The following is a 20,037-nucleotide window of genomic DNA, read 5'->3' on the forward strand; positions in this document are numbered from 1 at the left end:
TTTCTTGACAGGGAGGAGTGGAGTATTCCATTGGGACTGGCATTTTACCAGAATTCCTTGCTTATAGAGCTTTCTGATGTGGGGAGTTATTCCCTGCTTTGCTTCTTGACTCATGGGGTATTGCCTGATTCTTACAGGGGTTGCGGTTGCCTTTAATTCCACCACTACTGGTGCCTGTAGTTTTGCCAGCCCTAGTCCAGCAGTCTCGGCCCATGCTGCTGGTGCTATTTCTAACCACCAGTCCAGATCTGTTTTGGAGGTATGGATTTCTTCCTCAAATATTCTATACTCGTCTTCAGCAGTCATGGTTAAAATGGATGTTCCAATAGGTTGGACTTTTGGATTCCTAAAAATTACCTCAGGGCCTGTTTCCTCAAAAGTAATTTGTGCCCTTAATTTAGTTAATAGGTCTCGACCCATTAAAGGTGAAGGACAGTCTGGAATGACCAGGAAGGAGTGCTTTATTTCTCCTCTCCCCAGATCCATTGTACGACTAGTAGTCCAGGGTCTGTACTTGCTTCCATTTGCTCCCTGTACTAAAGTTATTTTGTTTGCCAATGGCCCTAGTGGTTTCTTCAGGACTGAATATACTGCTCCTGAATCTAACTCAAAATCCACGGGAGTCCCCTCCACTTTAAACTTAGCCCTGAGCTCCGGGAGGGGATTGGAGCCCCGACCCCCTCATTCGGAGTCTATTGCTAGGGTCTTTGTTGAGCGAGGTTTCGGGGGTTGGGAGCACTCCCGTGCCCAGTGCCCTATCTGTCCACATCGAACACACTGGTCCTTCTCGAGCTTGCGCGGCTTCCGTCATGATCCTAAATCGCGACGCGGGCCTGAGCCCCATCCCGGGTTCTTACGTGGGCCCAGGTCCCTGTCTGCCCTTTCTGCACTGACTGCTACGGCCAGGGCTCTTGCTATTTGCTTAGTTCTCCTGTAATCTCTCCGATCTTCCTTCCGCTCTCTCTCTAATCTTTCTTTCTCTTCCTCTTCCTTCTTACGCTTTTCTCTTTCTTCTTCCCACTCTCTACGTTCCTTTTCTAACCTTTCTTCTCTCTCTTCTTTTGTTTCTCTTTTCTCATATATCTTTTCTGCCTCTTTTAACACATCCTGCAAATTTTTGCCTTGTATGTTTTCTAGCCGCTGTAACTTCCTTCTAATATCTGTTGCTGACTGTCCTACAAAAGCCATGATTACTGATGCCTGATGGACCTCAGAAGCAGGGTCAAATGGGGTATATCGCCTATATGCCTCCATTAGTCTTTCTAGGAAGACAGCTGGTGGCTCCTCTGGCCCTTGTATTATTTCTTTTACCTTGGCTAAATTTGTGGGTTTCCTAGCAGAGGAAACCTGGAGACCTCTCATGAGTTCCCGGAGACCTCTCATGAGTGTCTGGCGATAAGTGGACAGATGTTCCCTACCTCCAGGAGCGTTGGGGTCCCAGTCAGGTCTGCGCAAAGGAAAGATGTCATCTATTTCATCAGGCCTGTCGGTGATTAAACCACCATTCCCAATCACATTTTTCCGTGCTGCGGCCAGGATTCTATTTTGTTCCTCAGTAGTAAAGAGGGTTTTTATCAGTTGTTGGCAATCATCCCAGGTTGGTTGATGAGTGTTCATTAGGGAGTCAAAAAGGTTGATTAATTTAGTAGGGTCCTCTGAAAAAGAAGGATGATTTAGCTTCCAATTGTACAAATCAGAGGAGGGAAAAGGCCAGTACTGTAAGGTAGGCATATTTCCACCATGCCCATCGGGCAAAGGAACGTTGGGGACCACTGGTCTTAGTGGCATTATAGATGCTGCAAGAGGGGCAGAGCTTTGTCCTCTTAGCTGGCTCCGGGTCCCTGCAGCTGGTCCTGTGCGTCCATCCCCTCCCTCTGAGTCAGGGGGGGAGGGTGGATAGTATGATTCCTGTCCGTCTGTTGTTAAAACAGAAGGCAGGCAAGGGGCCCGGTCATGCCCCTTGGTTAATAGTGGTGGTGGTGGCTGGGGAGGGGCAGTGGGAGCTGACAGTGTGGATGGTTCCCCTCTCCCAAATGCAGGCGCTGCGGTGAGCCGCAGCGTCCCCTGGTCTGCACTTCCTGCATTCCCGCAGATCGAGGCAGGCGCTGGGGTGACCCACCACGCCCCCCCGTTTGCCCTTCCCTTCTCCGAACTTTCACAAGTTGAGGGAGACGCAGGTTGGGCAGACGCTCCCCGCTCTGCAGACCCGGGAAGCGGCCACGCCCCCTGACCTGCTTCCTGCTTCTCTGAACTTTCGCAAGTTGAGGGAGACGCAGGGGAGACAGGTGCCTCCCGTTGTGTGGATGCAGGCTGGGCGAATCTCCGTTCTGTGGGCCTGTAAGGGGGGGGCTCGAAAAGAAGAAGATCAGTTGTATCTGGATAAATGTTGGGGAACTGTGGTGGGCATAGAGGTGAGCCGGGAGGGGCTGGCTTCGTTATCTCCTCCGGGGCGCCTCCTTCTTGGGTTCTTACGGGAAGAATGCTATGGTTAGTAGGTGGGGGTAAGGAAGAGCGCTCAGGGTCAGGCGGCAAGGCGACCAGGCTGTCGGGAGCTGTTGGAAACAGAAAGGGGCGCATCCATTCCGGGGGGCTTTCACACAAATCTTCCCAAACAAGAATATAGGACTCCTGTTCTGGGTGTCCCTCGGGTTTGGCGCGGTAGATAACGCTTTTTACTTTCCGTACCGATGGCAAATGAAAAGAGCCTTCCTTAGGCCACCCTACACCAAAGGAGGGCCATTCAGAAGAGCAAAATGCCTGCCATTTTCTCTTCTTTATAACCCAAGACTGTTTTTTTTGCCCTTTTATTAACTTCTTTCCAGTGCTCTAGTGTAAGAGCAAGTGGTGTGGATTGTACCTGTCCCATTGCTGCCTGGTCTCACCAGCCTTATGCACAAACAGCTGTTACCAAGCCTCTCTTTCACACAGCAATATATCAAGCCCTCTTTCCACACCTAACAGTGTAACAACCAACAAGGAATAAAAAAAACACAATACAGAGTCCGATTTGGAACACGAAAACAAGGGTAGGGTGTTCCGTAGAGAGAAAACAACAAACTGGGATGAGTGTACCAGAATATGAGGCTGGATTAGTCCAGTTACAAGTAAGAGGACAGAAAGAACTAGTCACAGAAGACATAGAAAAAGAGAATGTCCGACCACTTGAGGGAGAAGTGTATTGCTTAAACCAATGTGTTCCTAACCGGAGCTCAGTTTGTCTTGCTGGAGGGCAAGTCTATCTGGAGAGACTTGACTGAGACCCTTTATTCTTCACCAGGATTTATCTATCGGACCACGTCTTTTATGGAGAAGACGGGGTACCTGGCTCCGGGGGACTTTTGCGGTCGGACTCAGTAGCGTTAGTTTAGATACAGTTAGTGAGAGATCTTAAACAGAAAGTTTTTCGGCTCAACAATCAAAGGACGAGCCCCAAGGGACTCACAATAGAGAAACACAATGACGATATCAGAATTGCCAGATATTCAACTCAAATCGCAAGCCAATATTCCAACAACAGTTTCAAATTCAATAATAGCGACAGAAAGCAAACCTACGACGCAGACAAACCTTTACACAGACAGACCTCCTTCCTGCAACCAGGGAACGTCTTCCCCGTTGCTTTAAATCGCCTCCTAGGCACCCTGGTGCGCGCGGCCAGGGATGTGACTTTGCGTTGGAGTTCGTCAACTCCTTTGCCACTCGGTATACGCATCGAGTGGGAACCTCAGTCTGGGATTCCAAAGTCACACACTTCCACGACTAAGCCCCTTAGTCGATTATCAGGTCTGTTTGCAATAGCGCTTCCCACAGATAAACCCAGAGCAAAGCACACGGGGAACTAGAGAGTGAGCTAAGGGGAGGAGGAGGGAGAAGGGATCCCAGGGAACTCACCAAGCAGACCTTGTTCACTCGTCCGGCTCGGGTGGGGTGTGTAAGGGTCTCCTGGTGGCTCGCCAAAAATGAAAAATCCGGACGACCCGACCCCCCAGTTGCCCAGCACAGAATAGTGAAAAAGGCACGTGCTCAGCAAATTGCAGGCAAGTTCCAAGTTTAATCTGATCGATCAGAGGTTCGAAACGTGCTCAGAGCAGAGCAGAGGTTGCGAACCCCAAAGTCTGAAATCAAGGGGTTTTTATACAGTTTTCAGGTGGGCTGTGTTATTTTTACAGAGGAAACAGGAATGGGCTTTGATATGGGGGAATCCGGAGGTTTTGGGGGTAGGTGTGAGTAGGGTCCAGACTTCAAGTCTCCAAGTGAGCGGGATCCAGACATTAAGTCTCCAAGATGTCTTCAGCACAATTAATGCAGGGTCTGTAAAACCATGGGGAGCCAGCAAATGGATCAGCACCTGTAACTCAGTAGATAAAAGACAAGCAGGTAGTTAACACAGAGGGGAGGTTGAGGGGGGAACATTGCATTGCATGAGAAAGAGACAGACAACTCCCATCAGGAATGTGTAGGGGAAAATATGTTTTTCACTTCTTTCAGGAAGATCCAGTGGAGAAGGGAAATTTTAGAGTACAAAATAGAGGGCAAACTCCTGAAGACATTGAGAACTTGAGGTAAGGAAGAGATCTAGATCAGTCAATGGGCACAAATGCAGAGAGATGAGGGGATGTGGTTCGTGGTAAGAGCTTGTGGAAGTTAAGCTTCCTTTTGATTGCTTTTATTTTCTGCATGAACTAAGAAGCAAGGTAGGAGCTCAGGTGAAAGGAAGTAGTGTGGTTTCAGAGAGAAAGGAAAGAACATGAACTAGATATGTGACAGAGAGGATCCAATAACCATAATGGTTTCTCCATGCTCACAACCAATTTAGGGTTTTTCCTGGTCTGATGGATCCTGAAAAGAGAGAGGAAGTGAAGTCACCAAATAAAAGCCATGTAGATGTTACCTATGGTTCCATATATTCTTGACATAATTACATTTGGGAATTGAGGCCTTCTAATGCTAATGTTGACTATATTATTCAGTCTTCTCATGTCAGTTTAAATTTTTAAAAGTGTTCCAGCAAGCAATTAAAATTTTCATCTTGAATGCATTCATATGTGACCACTGTGCATTTTAAAACCTTAAAGCAGGCAACTGAAAATAATAGCAGTGTTTGAAATGTATTGTACTTATTATTGTGCCTTCAGGGAGATATGGTTAATTAATTATAACCTCAAGACATTTCTTTGCTGTTAATTAAAGAGTACATATACTTAGTCATGTTGCATAGACTTTCTTTAAAAATAGTGGCATAATGGGATTAACTTGTACCACTTGTCAGTAAAAAAATAAATTCAGGCAACATCAGAGAAAAGCAGTCTTTGGTAGCTACAGAAAATGGATGCTCAATTATCTACTAATGAGGCAAAGGAACAGGTTTGAGCTGAACTTCTGGGTATTAGTAGAAAGGGTTATTGTGGAATACAGCTTTGGGAAAGGGAGGAAATAGATTTTCTTGGGATAAAATAAGCAAGGTAAATACTGTAGAAATAGTGAGAGAAAAAGGGCTTGTTCCAAAGAAATTACAGGATTCATTTGAATTATCTTACTACTTTTGTGGAGAGTAACTTGTCTCAACTTGTACTCATCATGGCTAACTTAAAACTGAGCCAGAACCAAGCAAGGGCAGAGAAGGGTCCAGTCAGCAACTGTCTGTTTAGCAAAACATGTAAATAGATGGTCTAATGGTTGGTTGGTTGGTATTTTGAAGAGTGGTTTGACTACCACTGATACTTAAAACAATTTGCCTAATAGCGTTATTTTTACTTTAATATATTTGAATGTGTACAAAAGAAATTTGGGATTTGATTTTGTTTGCTTTTTGTTTGGTTGGTTTTAGGGTCTTGGGTCACACATGTTGTGGGAGAGGTGGATGGGCATCTTATGCTCTGTGCTTGGGTTCTCTCCCAGTGATACCTCAGACTATGTGCTGCCTGGTAAAGAACCAGGGTCAGCCATGTGCAAAGACAGAAAGCATTTCATTGTGTTCAGAGAGATATAGGTTTAGCCATAGAATTTCTGGTTTCAAAGATTGAATCATTTAACACAAGAGTACAATGGGGGGGGGGTGTCAGACGTCTAGTTCAGTAGTAGATAGAGAACATGCTTCGAATATACAAGGTCCTGTGTTTGATTCTTGGAAGAACAAAGAAAGGAGAAGACCAGAGAGTAGGGCCAGTGAATAGGTCCTTTGCCTTACTTGCAGCACCTGAGTTCAAATCCCAGCACCTTATGTGGTTCTCTGAGCTCAGCCAGGAGAGATCCTGAGCACAGAGCTAGGAGCAATCCCTGAGCAAGGCTGGATGTGATCCAAAAATAAAACAAAACAAAACCAAAAAAAGAGAAAGGAGTAATATATTTTCAAGTGAAGCAATGTAATTTAAAATCACATATGAAGCAAATAATAGAACATGTTATAAGGACTAAAAAACTGGAGATGACTGAATTGTGAGATTTGTCAAGAGCAAGGGTTGAATGAGATTTATTTTAAGGAGAATATGAGAAGTCTTACAGACACTATTAATATAATTTTCTTTCATTTCATAGCTGGGCTTTGCTGATCTAAACCTGGCAGAGTTCGCTGGATCAAGAAACACCACTCGTCGCTGTTTACTGGAAGGCTATGATACCAAAAATACAAGACAGGATAATTCCATTCTTAAAGTAAGCACATTTCGAGTTTCTCAACCTTTAAATAAGCATAGAAAGGGCAAGCTGGGATTCAGTCTGGTGATCATAGGCTGACCGTACCACTGAACTTCTCATCACCTGGGAGGGAAAAAATATCCATATTACAGAGGCACAAAAAGCAACCAGTGTTTGCTTTCTTTTTTTTATAATAATAATTTTTATTTTGACCAAAGTGGATTACATATATTTCACAATAATATTTTAGGTACATATTGACATTGAATCAGAGGAATTCCCACCACCAAAGTTGTCCTCTCCCCAATCCCGTTCCCAGCATGCATCCCATATCCTCCTTTATTACCCCCCCCCCACTGGGCTGCCAGAATAAGTGGTTCCCCTTTTTGTCTAGCTTGTTGTAGATTGGGTATCGATTCTGTTGTCATTGGCTTTGGAATTGGTATTTAAGCCCAAACATTTTTAATGACTACTTAGAGATCATACAACTGTTTGGTCTTGGTACCCTCTATTATTTCCCCCTCAATTTGTGAGGCAGAACATGATGGTTCAAGTTATGTGGTTCTGTTTGAAGAAAAGAAAAAAATTAATTAGGCAAAAATCAAACAAGCAAAATATGGGCAGAGTCCTTCTAGAGGTTATAAATATCAATTTGAGAGAAGAAAGGGAAAAAGGAAGAGAAACACAACAACAATACAAAAAAAAAAAATCAAATAAAAAATCCAAAAAGCATCACAGCACTAAAGACAACCACCACACAATAATCACAGTCAAAAAAATAAAAACAAAACAGAGCACAAAAAAATGAAAAAAATCAACAACAACAATAACAAAACCAAAAAATAATTATTTTTTGCTGCTTCTTCTTAAAAATATGGAATGCTTCACGAATTTGCATGTCATCCTTGCGCAGGGGCCACGCTAATCTTCTCTGTATCATTCCAATTTTAGTATATGTGTTGCCGAAGCGAGCACAGTGTTTGCTTTCTTAATCCTAAAGCATTTGTCTCTGGTACTGTGAACATTCAGGAGAAAGACACACCACTGCAGCAAAGTAGGAATTAGGAGCTTGACAATGAACATCTGGAAATACATCTGGCTTCCTGAAAGTGATGGCCAGAGCAACTGTGAGGGGCATATAGAAGATGCTAGTTTGGGGCCGGGCGGTGGCGCTGGAGGTAAGGTGCCTGCCTTGCCTGCGCTAGCCTAGGACGGACCGCGGTTCGATCCCCCAGCGTCCCATATGGTCCCCCAAGCCAGGAGCGACTTCTGAGCGCATAGCCAGGAGTAACCCCTGAGCGTCACCGGGTGTGGCCCAAAAACCAAAAAAAAAAAAAAAAAAAAAAAGAAGATGCTAGTTTTTTTAAGAACTAGTGAAGTGACAGGAGAATGAAGTGGGACTCACAGCAGACCCCTTTCTGTGCTTCCTAAGTACCCAGGGCATGTGCTTTATTCACCAAAAAGAATGTTCACTTCATAGAGCCAGTGGGAGTATGACATGAGGACAGGTAAGGAAATACTTGAAAAATGCCTCATGCCCTGTAAAACTCATGGAATAAACCTTCCACTACATATTAGTTGTGTTACTTCATAATATTTAATGCAAAGGGAGAAATCTAGCTTAAATTAAAAAATAATTCTGATTAAAGATTAAATGATCTGGGTCTGGAGAGATAGTATGAAGGTAGGGTGTTTGCTTTGCATGCAGAAGAACGGTGGTTCAAATCCCAGCATCCCATATGGTCCCCCGAACCTTCCAGGAGTGATTTCTGAGTGTAGAGCCAGGAGTAACCCTTGTGTGTTGCCGGATGTGACCCAAAACAAATGAACAAGAAAGATTAAATTATCTTTATCCAGAGACTGGAATGATAGTACAAAGGTTAGGTCACTTGCCTTGCATGAGACCAATTTGGTTCAATCTCCAGCATTCCATGTGGCCCCTCAGGCACCATCAGGAGTAATTCTTTTATTTTAATTTTTTTTATTGAAATAATTGTGATCAACAGAATCCTTCATAGTTGAATTTTAGATATATAAAGAAAGATTCAGGGCCCTTCCCACCACCAGTGTTAACCTCCCTCCACCAATGGCCCCAGAGTGCATCCTATACCACCACTCTTTCCCCCCTGGCCTGCCAGTATAACAGGCCCCTTTAATTTTAGATTGTTTAAGTTTAGATGCATAGATTCTATTATTGTTGACTTTGGCTTGGAAATTTAGTTCTGTCATTTATTTCCCTGCCAATGCATCCAAGACCAATTGGTCTTTTCTTTGATCCTTAATTCTTAGTACTATAGAAAAATGCGGGAATATTGTGGCAAAATAAAGTAATCTGTGTCCCAAGGTTCTATGAGAAAAGCAGAATCCCCAATTTAAGAGATAAGAGATTGGGACTGGAGAGATAGCATGGAGGTAAGGCGTTTGCCTTTCATGCAGAAGGTTGGTGGTTTGAATTCCAGCATCCCATATGGTCCCCTGAGCCTGCCAGCAGCGATTTCTGAGCATAGAGCCAGAAGTAACCCCTGAGCACTGCCGGGTGTGACCCAAAAACCAAAAATAAATAAATAAATAAATAAATAAATAAATAAATAAATAAATAAATAAATAAATAAATAAATAAATAATAAGAGATTTTAAAAATTCAAGTAAAAAGAGGTGTATTTGACAGGGTTTTGTTTGTTTGCATAGGCACAGCAAAATATGAGGGGGGGAAAGAAAGGGAAAAACTTCTGGCCTAAAAACAGGGAGACATTACCCATGAAGAATCCTGGCATAAGACCAACTACAGGCTCCAAGCATATTACGTGTCTAACCCCAAAAACTTTTTCTGTGGTCCTAGTAAAAGCTCTTCACAATCACGGTGTTGCAGTCAGGTTTTTATAGTTAGATATCTGATTTTTGTACAGATCCTATGTCAAAGCCAAGATGACACGGAGCATCTTCTGGTTTCATCTGACCATAGGTGGCAATGCAAAGAACCCTGCCCTGAAAGCAGGCTGTTGCTGTTACCAAGTTATCAAGGTACCATATGAACCCACTCTGGAGCAAGTTGATACCAGGGCAGCAGTAGGACCTCCTCTGTTATGTCTTAATTCCTGGTGCTGGTGTAGAAAACCACCTGGTTCCATAAATGGGATCCAAGGTTCAGCGGTGAATGGCTAATGTTCGATCTTCTGAAGCCTAAGTCAAGTCACTATGGCAAGTGTTAAGGGTGTAAGGCCCCACTGCAATATAAAATATATGTGTGCCTGGAGGCTGGAAAGACAGCATAGTGGTAGAGCATTTGCCTTGCACGCAGCTGATTTAGGACAGAAGGCGGTTCGAATCCCAGCATCCCATATGGTTCTTGAGCCTGCCAGGAGTGATTTCTGAGCGCCGCTGAGTATGACCCAAAAAAAAAACAAACCAAAACAAACAAACATATGTTCTTCTATCTCTGTTAAATAAGAACTTGTTTGCACATGTAAGATTTCCCCCATTTTAATGTGGAACAATGCCACATGATACTACTTGTGTATATGGGGGTAAAAATTACAAGCTAGGGGCCGGCGAGATAGCATGGAGGTAAGGTGTTTGCCTTCCATGCCGAAGGACGGTGGTTCAAATCCTGGCATACAAATGGTCCCCCGTGCCTGCCAGGGCCGATTTCTGAGCGTAGAGCCAGGAGTAACCCCTGTGTGCTGCCGGTGTGACCCAAAAACAAACAAAAAAATTACAAGCTAAATAATCTCAATAACCTAGATCTACTATGAACTCAGAACACTAAAGAAACTTATCTACTAGAATTTCCTACTAAGTAGATTCAAAAAAAGGAATGGGGGAAACTGCCACTGCATGAGAAGATAGACAATAATGAGAAGATAGACAATACCTATTAGAGAAATACATCTAATGAAATATTAGAAGGAGATATACATGTCCCCTTTAAGTCTTGTGAAATAGTCTGGGGGCCAGGGATAAAATCCGGAGCACAGCTTCAGCCTGTGATATGGTCTTAAGCAGTCTGAAAATGGTTCCCAGCAGTCACATATCTGGAAATGTCCTCAAGCTAGGGCTTCCCAGAAACTAACTTTGCCAGTTCCTGACTTGGCCGTCAGGAATTAAATCCTGGTGGTGCTTGGGGGCCATAAGGAGTGTCAGGGATCAAACCCAAGTTGGCCACATGCAATGCAAGCACCCTTACCCACTATATTATTGCTCTGGTCCTTGCTTTCTCTATATTATCCCAGTAATATAGAGTAGCTAAGAGTATTAAATACTCTTCTGTGATGCTGTTTGAAGCTAAATTGTAGAGTTGTATGAAAGGAAAAAGAGGTGATAAAGAAACCAGACTAGCAGGTAGAAGCTGCTCTACAATTAATGAGTTTAGCATTAAAAAATAAATATTTCATCAAGAGATAGAAATTAAATTATATGGGAATACCTGTTAGACAGACCAGTTAGAGCATATGCTTGGCATGTTCAGGGCCCTAAATATGATCCCCAGCATAGTATGTCCTAGGACTTTTGAGTATAATCCTGATGGCCCCCAAACTCTGCCAGAGATACATCTATCCCTTAAACATTGCTATAGATGGCCCTGTAATAAAAAAAAAATACATGTCAGCTATTTGGTGGAAAGCATGCAGATATATCAGTAGATGGTCTCATAGATGTGTTTACATCTCTTTCATTGAGACCTTGAACCTTAGTATAGTTATTGCTCACTGATCAACAATGGACAACATGCACAATATTGGTCCCTATGAGCTATATCACTGGTTTTCAGGTTTTTCTGTCTGCAGTTCCAAAGCTCTGATTAGTGGTTGAAAACCACTGTCAGTTCCTCATGTGATCGAACAATAACCATCCAAACCCAAACCCCAGATCCCAACTTTAGAATTGGCACAGTTTTCTGCACCAGCACCAGGAATCAAACTCCCCCCGGGGGAGTCCCTAATACTACTCCGGCACCAACTTGCACCAGGTTAGGTTCATATGACACCCTGATGATGAGGAAACTGCAACAACTTGATCTATGGGAAGATTGCCCTAACTCACCACCTAACAGTGAGATGAAATCAGAAGGCACTCCATCCTACGATCTGTGCAAAAACCAAGATCACTAATTACAGAAGACTGACTATAATAACTATCACTGAGCAGAACTTTTCCTGGGACCATAAAGAATCTATCCTAGATTTGGTCCTAGGATCTGTGCAAAAACCAAGATCTCTTATTACAGAAGACTGACTTTGACAACCACAACTGAGCAGAAAGTTTCCTGGCACCGTAAAGAAAGACCTTAGGGTTTGACAACTAACATGTCAGAAGCCTCTAGTCACTCTTATGTCAGTATGTATACACCCTGTATCTCTCTAGGCCAAGAGAATTTCCTTTCTAATTTCCCCAATACTTACTGTGCCTATGCAAAAACAAAAACAAAAACAAAAACAAAAAACCCACAACCTTGCCACATCAGCCCCCCCCTTTTTCTTTTACTTTCTCTTTATTTCTTCTTTTTATATTTATAGCTGTAGACAGGGGCTCCCACCCATTTTTCTTTTTATTTAACAGAACCATAGAACATGAATTGTCTTGTTCTGCCTCATATTTCTATGTCTTCCTCTAAATTGAGGGGTAAAAAGTGGATGGAACCAGGAGTAAAGTGGTCTCATGAGCATTGCGTGGAAATAAAAAATGATCAGATCTAAATACCCAACCCAAAGTCAATGACAGTAGAATCAAGAAACCCAAACTACAACATGCTATACAGAAAAAGGACATGTTACGCTAGCAGTCCAGGGGCTAAGGGTGGAGGTATGGGATGCATCCTACGAACAATGGTAGAGGGAGGTCAACACTGGTAGTGGGAATTGCCCTAATTCACTGTCACTATATACCTTAAATATAACTGTGAAAGACCTGTTATTTATATTGGTCTCAGTACAAATTATTAAAAAAGAAAAAAAGAAACCACTGTCAGTTAAGCAGCAGTAACTTTTTTGCAGAAATTACTTGAGACAGGTGGCTGAAACTACACATGCTTACAGTAGTCCCTCACTTATAGTTTCACCAGTGGTCCAATGAAATATCCTAAGGGCCCAGAGTGGCGTGCCTTTAGACCCAGTTGAGAAATTCTAGTCTTGGGGGCCGGTGAGGTGGCGCTAGAGGTAAGGTGTCTGCCTTGCAAGCGCTAGCCAGGGAAGGACCGCGGTTCCCCCGGCATCCCATATGGTCCCCCCAAGCCAGGGGCAATTTCTGAGCGCTTAGCCAGGAGTAACCCCTGAGCATCTAACGGGTGTGGCCTGAAAACAAAACAAAACAAAACAAAATTCTAGTCTTGGGAGGCCGGAGAGATAGCATGGAGGTAAAGCGTTTGCCTTTCATGCAGAAGGTTATTGGTTCAAATCCCGGCATCCCATATGGTCCCCTGTGCCTGTCAGGAGCGATTTCTGAGCATGGAGTCAGGAGTAATCCCTGAGCACTGCCAGATGTGACACAAAAACAAAAAAAAAAAGAAAGAAAGAAAAGAAAAGAAGAAAGGAAAGGAAAGGAAAGGAAAGGAAAGGAAAGGAAAGGAAAGGAAAGGAAAGGAAAGGAAAGGAAAGGAAAGGAAAGGAAAGGAAAGGAAAGGAAAGGAAAGGAAAGGAAAGGAAAGGAAAGGAAAGGAAAAAGGAAAGGAAAGAAAAAAGGAAAGGAAAAAGGAAAGGAAAGGAAAAAGGAAAGGAAAGGAAAAAGGGAAGGAAAGGAAAGTAAGAAGGGAAGGGTAGGGAAGGGGAGGGTAGGGTAGGGGAGGGAAAGAATTCTAGTCTTAGGGCCAGAGCAATAGCACAGCAGGCAGGGCATTTGCCTTGCATATGGCTGACCCAGGTTTGATCTCTGGCATCTCATATAGTCCTCTGAGCCTGCCAGGAGTAAACATATGACAAAACTTTACTTCTCAGAGAGTATCTTTATCTTTATGTAGCACACAATTGGATTCAGATCTTTTCTCTCCCCTTTATTATCTACCTAATTTTGAGATCATAAGGCTCCTAGGCTCAGAATGAAGAGTTGACTTCTATTAGAAGTTTTAAGATTCAATGAAATGATGTATATAATTATAAATTCTTGGCACATAATATATTCTCAAATCATTATTATGCAGTGTTGGAAATCAAACCCAGGTAAGCCACATGCAAAGTATGCACCCTCATTTCTTTACTATCTCTCTGCCTCTCAACATTTTTTTTTTTTTGGTTTTTGGGTCACACCCGGTAACACTCAGGGTTTCCTCCTGGCTCTACGCTCAGAAATCGCTCGTGGCAGGCTCAGGGGACTATATGGGATGCAGGGATTCGAACCACTATCATTCTGCATGCAAGGCAAACGCCTTATCTCCATGCTATCTCTCCGGCCCCAACAGTCATTTTTTTTTTTTTTGGTTTTTCGGGCCACACTCTTTTGATGCTCAGGGGTTACTCCTGGCTACGTGCTCAGAAATTGCTCCTGGCTTGGGGGGACCATATGGGATGCGGGGGGGATCGAACCGTGGTCCTTTCCTTGGCTAGCACTTGCAAGGCAAACACCTTACCTCTAGCGCCACCTCACCGGCCCCCAACAGTCATTTTTAATACATTTTCTAGTTATAAAATCTGGACAAAATGCTGCATTACAGATGCATAGATTTGTAAACTAGCTGCTTCTCTGAGATCTTCTATAATCCTGCTATTTCTTTTTCTAATGTTTAGGTTTTGATCAGTATGCAGCTGATGTCTGGTGATCCATGTTTTAAAACGTAAGTTAATGCTTAATGTGAATCATTCATCTGAAGTACAGCAGTAACTTATTTTAATATGTACATTAATATCTTATGTGGCCTTTTGTATACTAATACTAGTGAGGGAATAATGTCTAAGAGGCTTAGAAATTATTCTAACCTATGTAATTATTCTAACCTATGTAATACTAAGTGACCTCTCCACACTAAATCTTCATCTGTGTGTGGACTGAGGCCAAGCCATAGAAATTTCTTGCTTGTATGGGAAAAACATGTTGGAGTCACAATATGATCCAAGTATATACTGTGTTAAGTAAGCAGCAGTAAATTTTTCTCCTACTGACTTGAGCCTTTGGACTAGTGGATGGAAACCACCACCTTGAAATTACTTCAGCTGTGTGGGCCAATGAAATAGTGTGTTGCTTAAGATAAGCACCTGGGTTCAGTTCTTAGCACCATATATGATCTCTTGAGCCTGTCAAAGAATGCTCCAATTCGAGCTATGGATCTTCTGTCATATCAGGTTCTGGATAAAATTATACCCCCAAAATAATTTTCATTGTGTAAGAAACTGAACCCAGGATTTATACATGCAAATCATGCACTCTTACCCCCTGAGCTATGCTCCTGATCCTAAACTAAAAAATAGATAAACTTTTGTGGATTTTTTTTATTTCTCCAAAATATACCTACTAAGTGATCTCCTGCATGCTTGGTTCTATTCTTAATACCAGAAAACGGCAATGAAGAATAAATAAATAAACTGTATCTGGGTCTCTTATACCTTCAAGATTGTGTTCTAAGGTGAAAACTAGAAACATACCAACAGGCTCTGCTTTGAAGATGGATGCAGGTTGGAGTGAGAAGTAACACAGGATAAGGGCAGACGTGTTGCTATTTTAAGATATTATTTGAGTAAATATCTGAAGAAGGTGGGAAGCAGGCCATTCAGATATTTGGGGAAAGAGCATTTGAGGTAGAAGGAACAAGGACAAAGGCTTTGAAAGAGGAACATGCTTGGTACATTGGAATAACTTCCAGGAGACTACGACATCTAGAAAAGAGTGAATAAGAGGGAGAGTAATGGGAGATAAGACAATAGTCTTGTAAGATGCTTAATAATGGAGTAAGATTAAAAATCTGCTCACTGCAAGAGGGCAACCCCCAGAAAGCCTGTAGCCAAGGGTGCACCTCCACCACCTAGATCCTCATAGGTCATCACAGCAATGATCCATGATGGCAACTACCATTAGGGAGGAGCCTGTTAAAGGATATGAAATAAATGAGTTTATTTATCTGACTTATGGCTACTAGATAGAAAGGAAATAGTCTGTGGGAGCAATGAAAGAGAACTAATTTCTGCAAACTACAGTTTGGAGCTAAAGTAAGTAGGACTGTGATGTTTCTATTATGGTAGTAACAGTCCCATTTATTGAAGTGAGAGGTAGCAAGTTGGAAGTCTGGGTGCTAGACAGATAAAGTTTGAGATCCTTGTTATCACCCAAGCCAGGTATATTAAATCAGCAGTTGTTTTTGGTTTTATGGGGGTGTGTGTGCTCGAGAATTACTTCTGGTAATGCTCAGGAGACCATATAAGATACTGGAGTTTGAACCCAGTCAGCTGTGTGCAAGACAAACCCCCTACCCATTGTTCTAGCTTTCTAGTCCCATAAGTAAGTAGTTAGAGCTGTTCCCGTAGAATTTGGGGGAGGGAAGTACAGGAATGTCACTACAATGTGCACAAAGCCAGGAGTAAGCCCGGAGAACTAGTAGGTGTGGCCCAAAAACAACAGAAAAAAAAAAGTTTCTGAAGATATTGTAGGTGGCTGTGAATCAGACTAGATAAATAGGAGAAGAGTGAGAGGGAGACATCGAAAGGAGAATAGGAAGTGGGAGGAAAGGGATTCTCATTATTGCTGGTTAGAATGTCAACTGATTTGGCCTTTTTGGGAAACAATATGAACACCTCTCAAAATGAAGTAGGAATTGAGCTTCCATCTCACCCAACCATATACCACAGGCCCAAAAACTTTACACAGAAAAGACATCTTCATCTCTGTGTTCACTGCAGCACTATTTACAGTAACTAAAATCTGGAAACTGGCCAAATGTCCAGAACAGGTGACTAGATAAAGAAACTAGGGTGCATGTACACTATGGAACACACTTAGATATAAGATAAAATCATACAATTTGCCACTATGTAGATGGAGTAGAATCATATCAGGCTGAGTGAAGTTAGATTACACTTTATTTTATCCAAAGCAAAGATCATCCCTGGTTTCTTTGTATATGTTTGGTTTTACCCCCAAATAGATTGTCTTAATGTAAACCTAGGCAGAACTGGCTCAGGATAGCCTGGAATATCTGCCCTTACTCTGTCCTTACTCCCCAACTGGGAGTGGGGTCTGTGCTCAATAAAAACGACTGTTTTTCAGGCAACTGGCTCTTGATATGAGGTAGAAGATTGCCAGAATACATGTGTTTCACCCTCAGCCTGGTCTGGATTATTTCGTGTAGCAACTCTGCTTTACACTTGTTCACCTGGGGTTGGAGATATGGCACATGGGGTGATTTTACAGTCTCATATGCAGGATATAAAGAAACATGGAAAGAAATAATTACTGAGATCTGGTTTCCAATAGGAAGCTCTCTACAGGGGAGAATAGGGTGAAAGTGGGAAGGGGACACTGGGACAATGGTGGAAGCTGTGGTACTCGAATTTTTATGTATAAAACCATACAATAACAATTTTGTAAGCCACAGTGATTGAAAAAACTAACTAAATTATGAACTTTATTTCTAGGGAAAAAAACCCTGTAATATGAACAACTTTGTAACCATGGTGTTTAAATAAAAAAAAATCTATTATGCTGAGTGAAATAAGTCAGAGGGAGAGAAATAGACGCAGAATAGTCTCACTCATTTATGGGTTTTAAGAAAAATAAAAGACATTCTTGCAGTAATTTTCAGAGACAAAAGAGAGGAGGGCTGGAAGTTCCAGCTCACTACATGAAGCTCACCACGAAGAGTGGTGAGTGCTGTTAGAGAAATAACTACATTGAGAACTATCCTAACAATGTTAATGAATGAGGGAAGTAGAAAGCCTGTCTAGAGTACAGGCGGGGGTGGGGTTGGGAGGAGGGAGATTTGGGACATTGGTGATGGGAATGTTGCAATAGTGAAGGGGGGGTGTTCTTTCATGACTGAAACCCAACCACAATCATGTTTGTATTCAAGGTGTTTAAAGATATTAATTAAAAAGTAAAACAAAAAAGCCTTAGGGGCTGAAGAGAGAGCACAGCAAGAGGGCCGTTTGCCTTGCTCACAGCTGACCCAGGAGGGACCCAGTTCGATTCCAGCATCCCATATAATCCCCCTAGTCCGCCAGGGGTGATTTCTGAGTGCAAAGCCAGGAGTAACCCCTGAGCACTGCTGGGTGTGGCCCCAAAACCAATCAATCAATAAATAAAGTTTTAAAAAAAATCCTCATTAAACAAATGTTAAAAATAAAAAAATAACTGCTTGCTGTGTATTCTGAAGGGTTGAAAAACAGATCCAAAATGTGGAGGACACTGTAATCAGGTCACCAGAGAAATAAAAACAAAGAACAGACACACAAAAGACTTTAAACAGGCAGTCATGAATCCTCAGGGATTAAGACTCCATTCTTTTTTTTTTTTTTTTTTTTTTTTTTTTTTTTTTTTTTTTTGGTTTTTGGGCCACACCCGGTAACGCTCAGGGGTTACTCCTGGCTATGTGCTCAGAAGTTGCTCCTGGCTTGGGGGACCATATGGGACACCGGGGGATCGAACCGCGGTCCGTCCAAGGCCAGCGCAGGCAAGGCAGGCACCTTACCTTTAGCGCCACCGCCCGGCCCCCAAGACTCCATTCTTAGTGTGGTCCTTTTACTTACTGATTTTTCTCAGAGATTGTTGAATGTAGCTTATTTATTTATTTATTTGTTTGTTTGTTTGTTTATTTATTTATTTATTTTGCTTCTTGGGCCACACCTGGTGACGCTCAGGGCCTACTCCTGGCTATATGCTCAGAAATCGCTCCTAACTTGGGGGATCGAACTGCAGTCTGTCCTAGGTTAACTTGTGCAAGGCAAATGCCCTACCGCTTGTGCCACCGCTCTGGCTCTATTATATGATTTTAATACATGGCCTTTGGTAATGAAGAGGTGTGGATATCTAGGTCAGACTGCAAAGGGCCTCATGCTGCCAGCCTTAGAAGTTTGAGCTTTTTTCTGAAGGGGCTGTTGAAGTGTTTTAAATCCTAGAACAACACCTTTATATGCAAATGTCATAAAAACCATAAGGACAATAACATGAATAAAGGAAGAAAGGCGAGCTCAGTCAAAGACTTGCAGTTTTCCAGGAACCGGTATGAAAGCAAAGTAATTAGTTAAGGCAGAGAAGAGATTGTGGATAGAAAGTGCATCAAGTAATAAAATGGAAAGGGCACTTGCCTTCCTCATGGCCTACTGAGGTTTTGAACTCAGCACTACATATGGTCCCCAGAGGCCCACCAGGGATGACTGCTGAGAGAGAGAGAGACAGAGACAGAGACAGAGAGACAGAGAGTGGGAGTGAGAGAAGTAAGGAAGGTGTAGGAAAGAAGGAAGGAAGAGAGGGGAGGAGGAGGGAGGGAAATGTCTTGGGTGGACTCAGAGAGTTTTTATTTTAATTATTTTTATTTTCAATTATTTTATTTACAGGGCAGGTCTCCCAAACAGGGAGTCTGAGAGCCACTCCCAGAACTACTTAGCCAAACAGTCCAGATGGTTTAATGTCAGGTCCAAGGATGTGGTGGTCTCCTGGTTTTCTCGGAGACCACCCTAGTGGTGCCTGGCCATTGTGAACAGAGCTCAGACCTGTCCTCTCTGTTTTACAGCTTCTGTACAGAGATAAGAGCCTGGAATTATCCCCTGAAGTATTCCCATCACCTACTCCTAGGGCACCCTACCCAGAATACAGACCTGAAGATCTGTAGTTTTGAAATCTGTAGTTATGACTTTCTTGGGAGCAGGTAAACTGGCAAGCTCACAGAGCCAAGAAGACAGCCTACTAAGGTGACCCCTCCAGCATCAGTTTGAGGCTTGGTGGTGCCTCCTTGTCTGGTCTGAGTCGAGTGAGCATATGAAGCCCCCTCCAAGAACAGTCTGGACTGTGAATAGAGCCCTCGCCCTCTCCTGCCTGGAGGATGGTTCTCTCTCCTGTTTCACATTTTGTGTATAAGAGTTCCCTGCTCCCTTGTGTGAATTTTATTCTATTCTTGTTGGTTTATTTGAGATGTTTGTTGGATTTGATTGCCTTTCATGCTCAGAGAGGTAGCATTCCCAGTCCCTTACCAGTGTTTCAGACATCCGATTCACTCTCAACTTACATGATCAAGTTCTGATCCTCAGAAATGTTCCTTCACAGGCCTCCTTCAACATCCATGTCCCTGCCTATTGCTGGGGAGTCGGAATCTCTGGAAGAAGACAGAAAAGGTGGGGAGACTCTCAAGATCCATCTTGGAATTGGAGGTAGGAATTTGTAGCTTCTGCTGCTTTTCCTTACTATTATTAGTGAAACTTAGTTCTACCTGATATTCTCAAAGATACCACCAGAGTTCCTCAAAGGCATAAGATTCTAGAGGTTAGGACTTGAGATGAG

General features: G+C 42.8%; 1 protein-coding gene and 1 non-coding gene across 2 annotated transcripts in view; one reads left to right on the forward strand and one right to left on the reverse strand.

Annotated features, from left to right (window-relative positions):
• The window catches only part of EEIG2 (EEIG family member 2), an 81,463-nt gene that overhangs the window by 53,355 nt on the left and 8,071 nt on the right, over window positions 1-20,037 (forward strand). Inside the window, exons 4-6 of the mRNA XM_049765763.1 lie at window positions 6,535-6,651; window positions 14,346-14,392; window positions 19,804-19,907. Of these exons, the coding sequence (XP_049621720.1) occupies window positions 6,535-6,651; window positions 14,346-14,392; window positions 19,804-19,907 (268 nt within the window). The remainder of the gene's footprint in view (window positions 1-6,534; window positions 6,652-14,345; window positions 14,393-19,803; window positions 19,908-20,037) is intronic.
• LOC125997663 (U6 spliceosomal RNA) lies at window positions 7,502-7,608 on the reverse strand. The gene has a single exon (XR_007491702.1). It is a non-coding gene; the product is annotated as a U6 spliceosomal RNA (small nuclear RNA).

This window comes from Suncus etruscus, chromosome 19, assembly GCF_024139225.1.
Source record: "Suncus etruscus isolate mSunEtr1 chromosome 19, mSunEtr1.pri.cur, whole genome shotgun sequence".
Lineage (NCBI taxonomy): Eukaryota > Metazoa > Chordata > Mammalia > Eulipotyphla > Soricidae > Suncus > Suncus etruscus.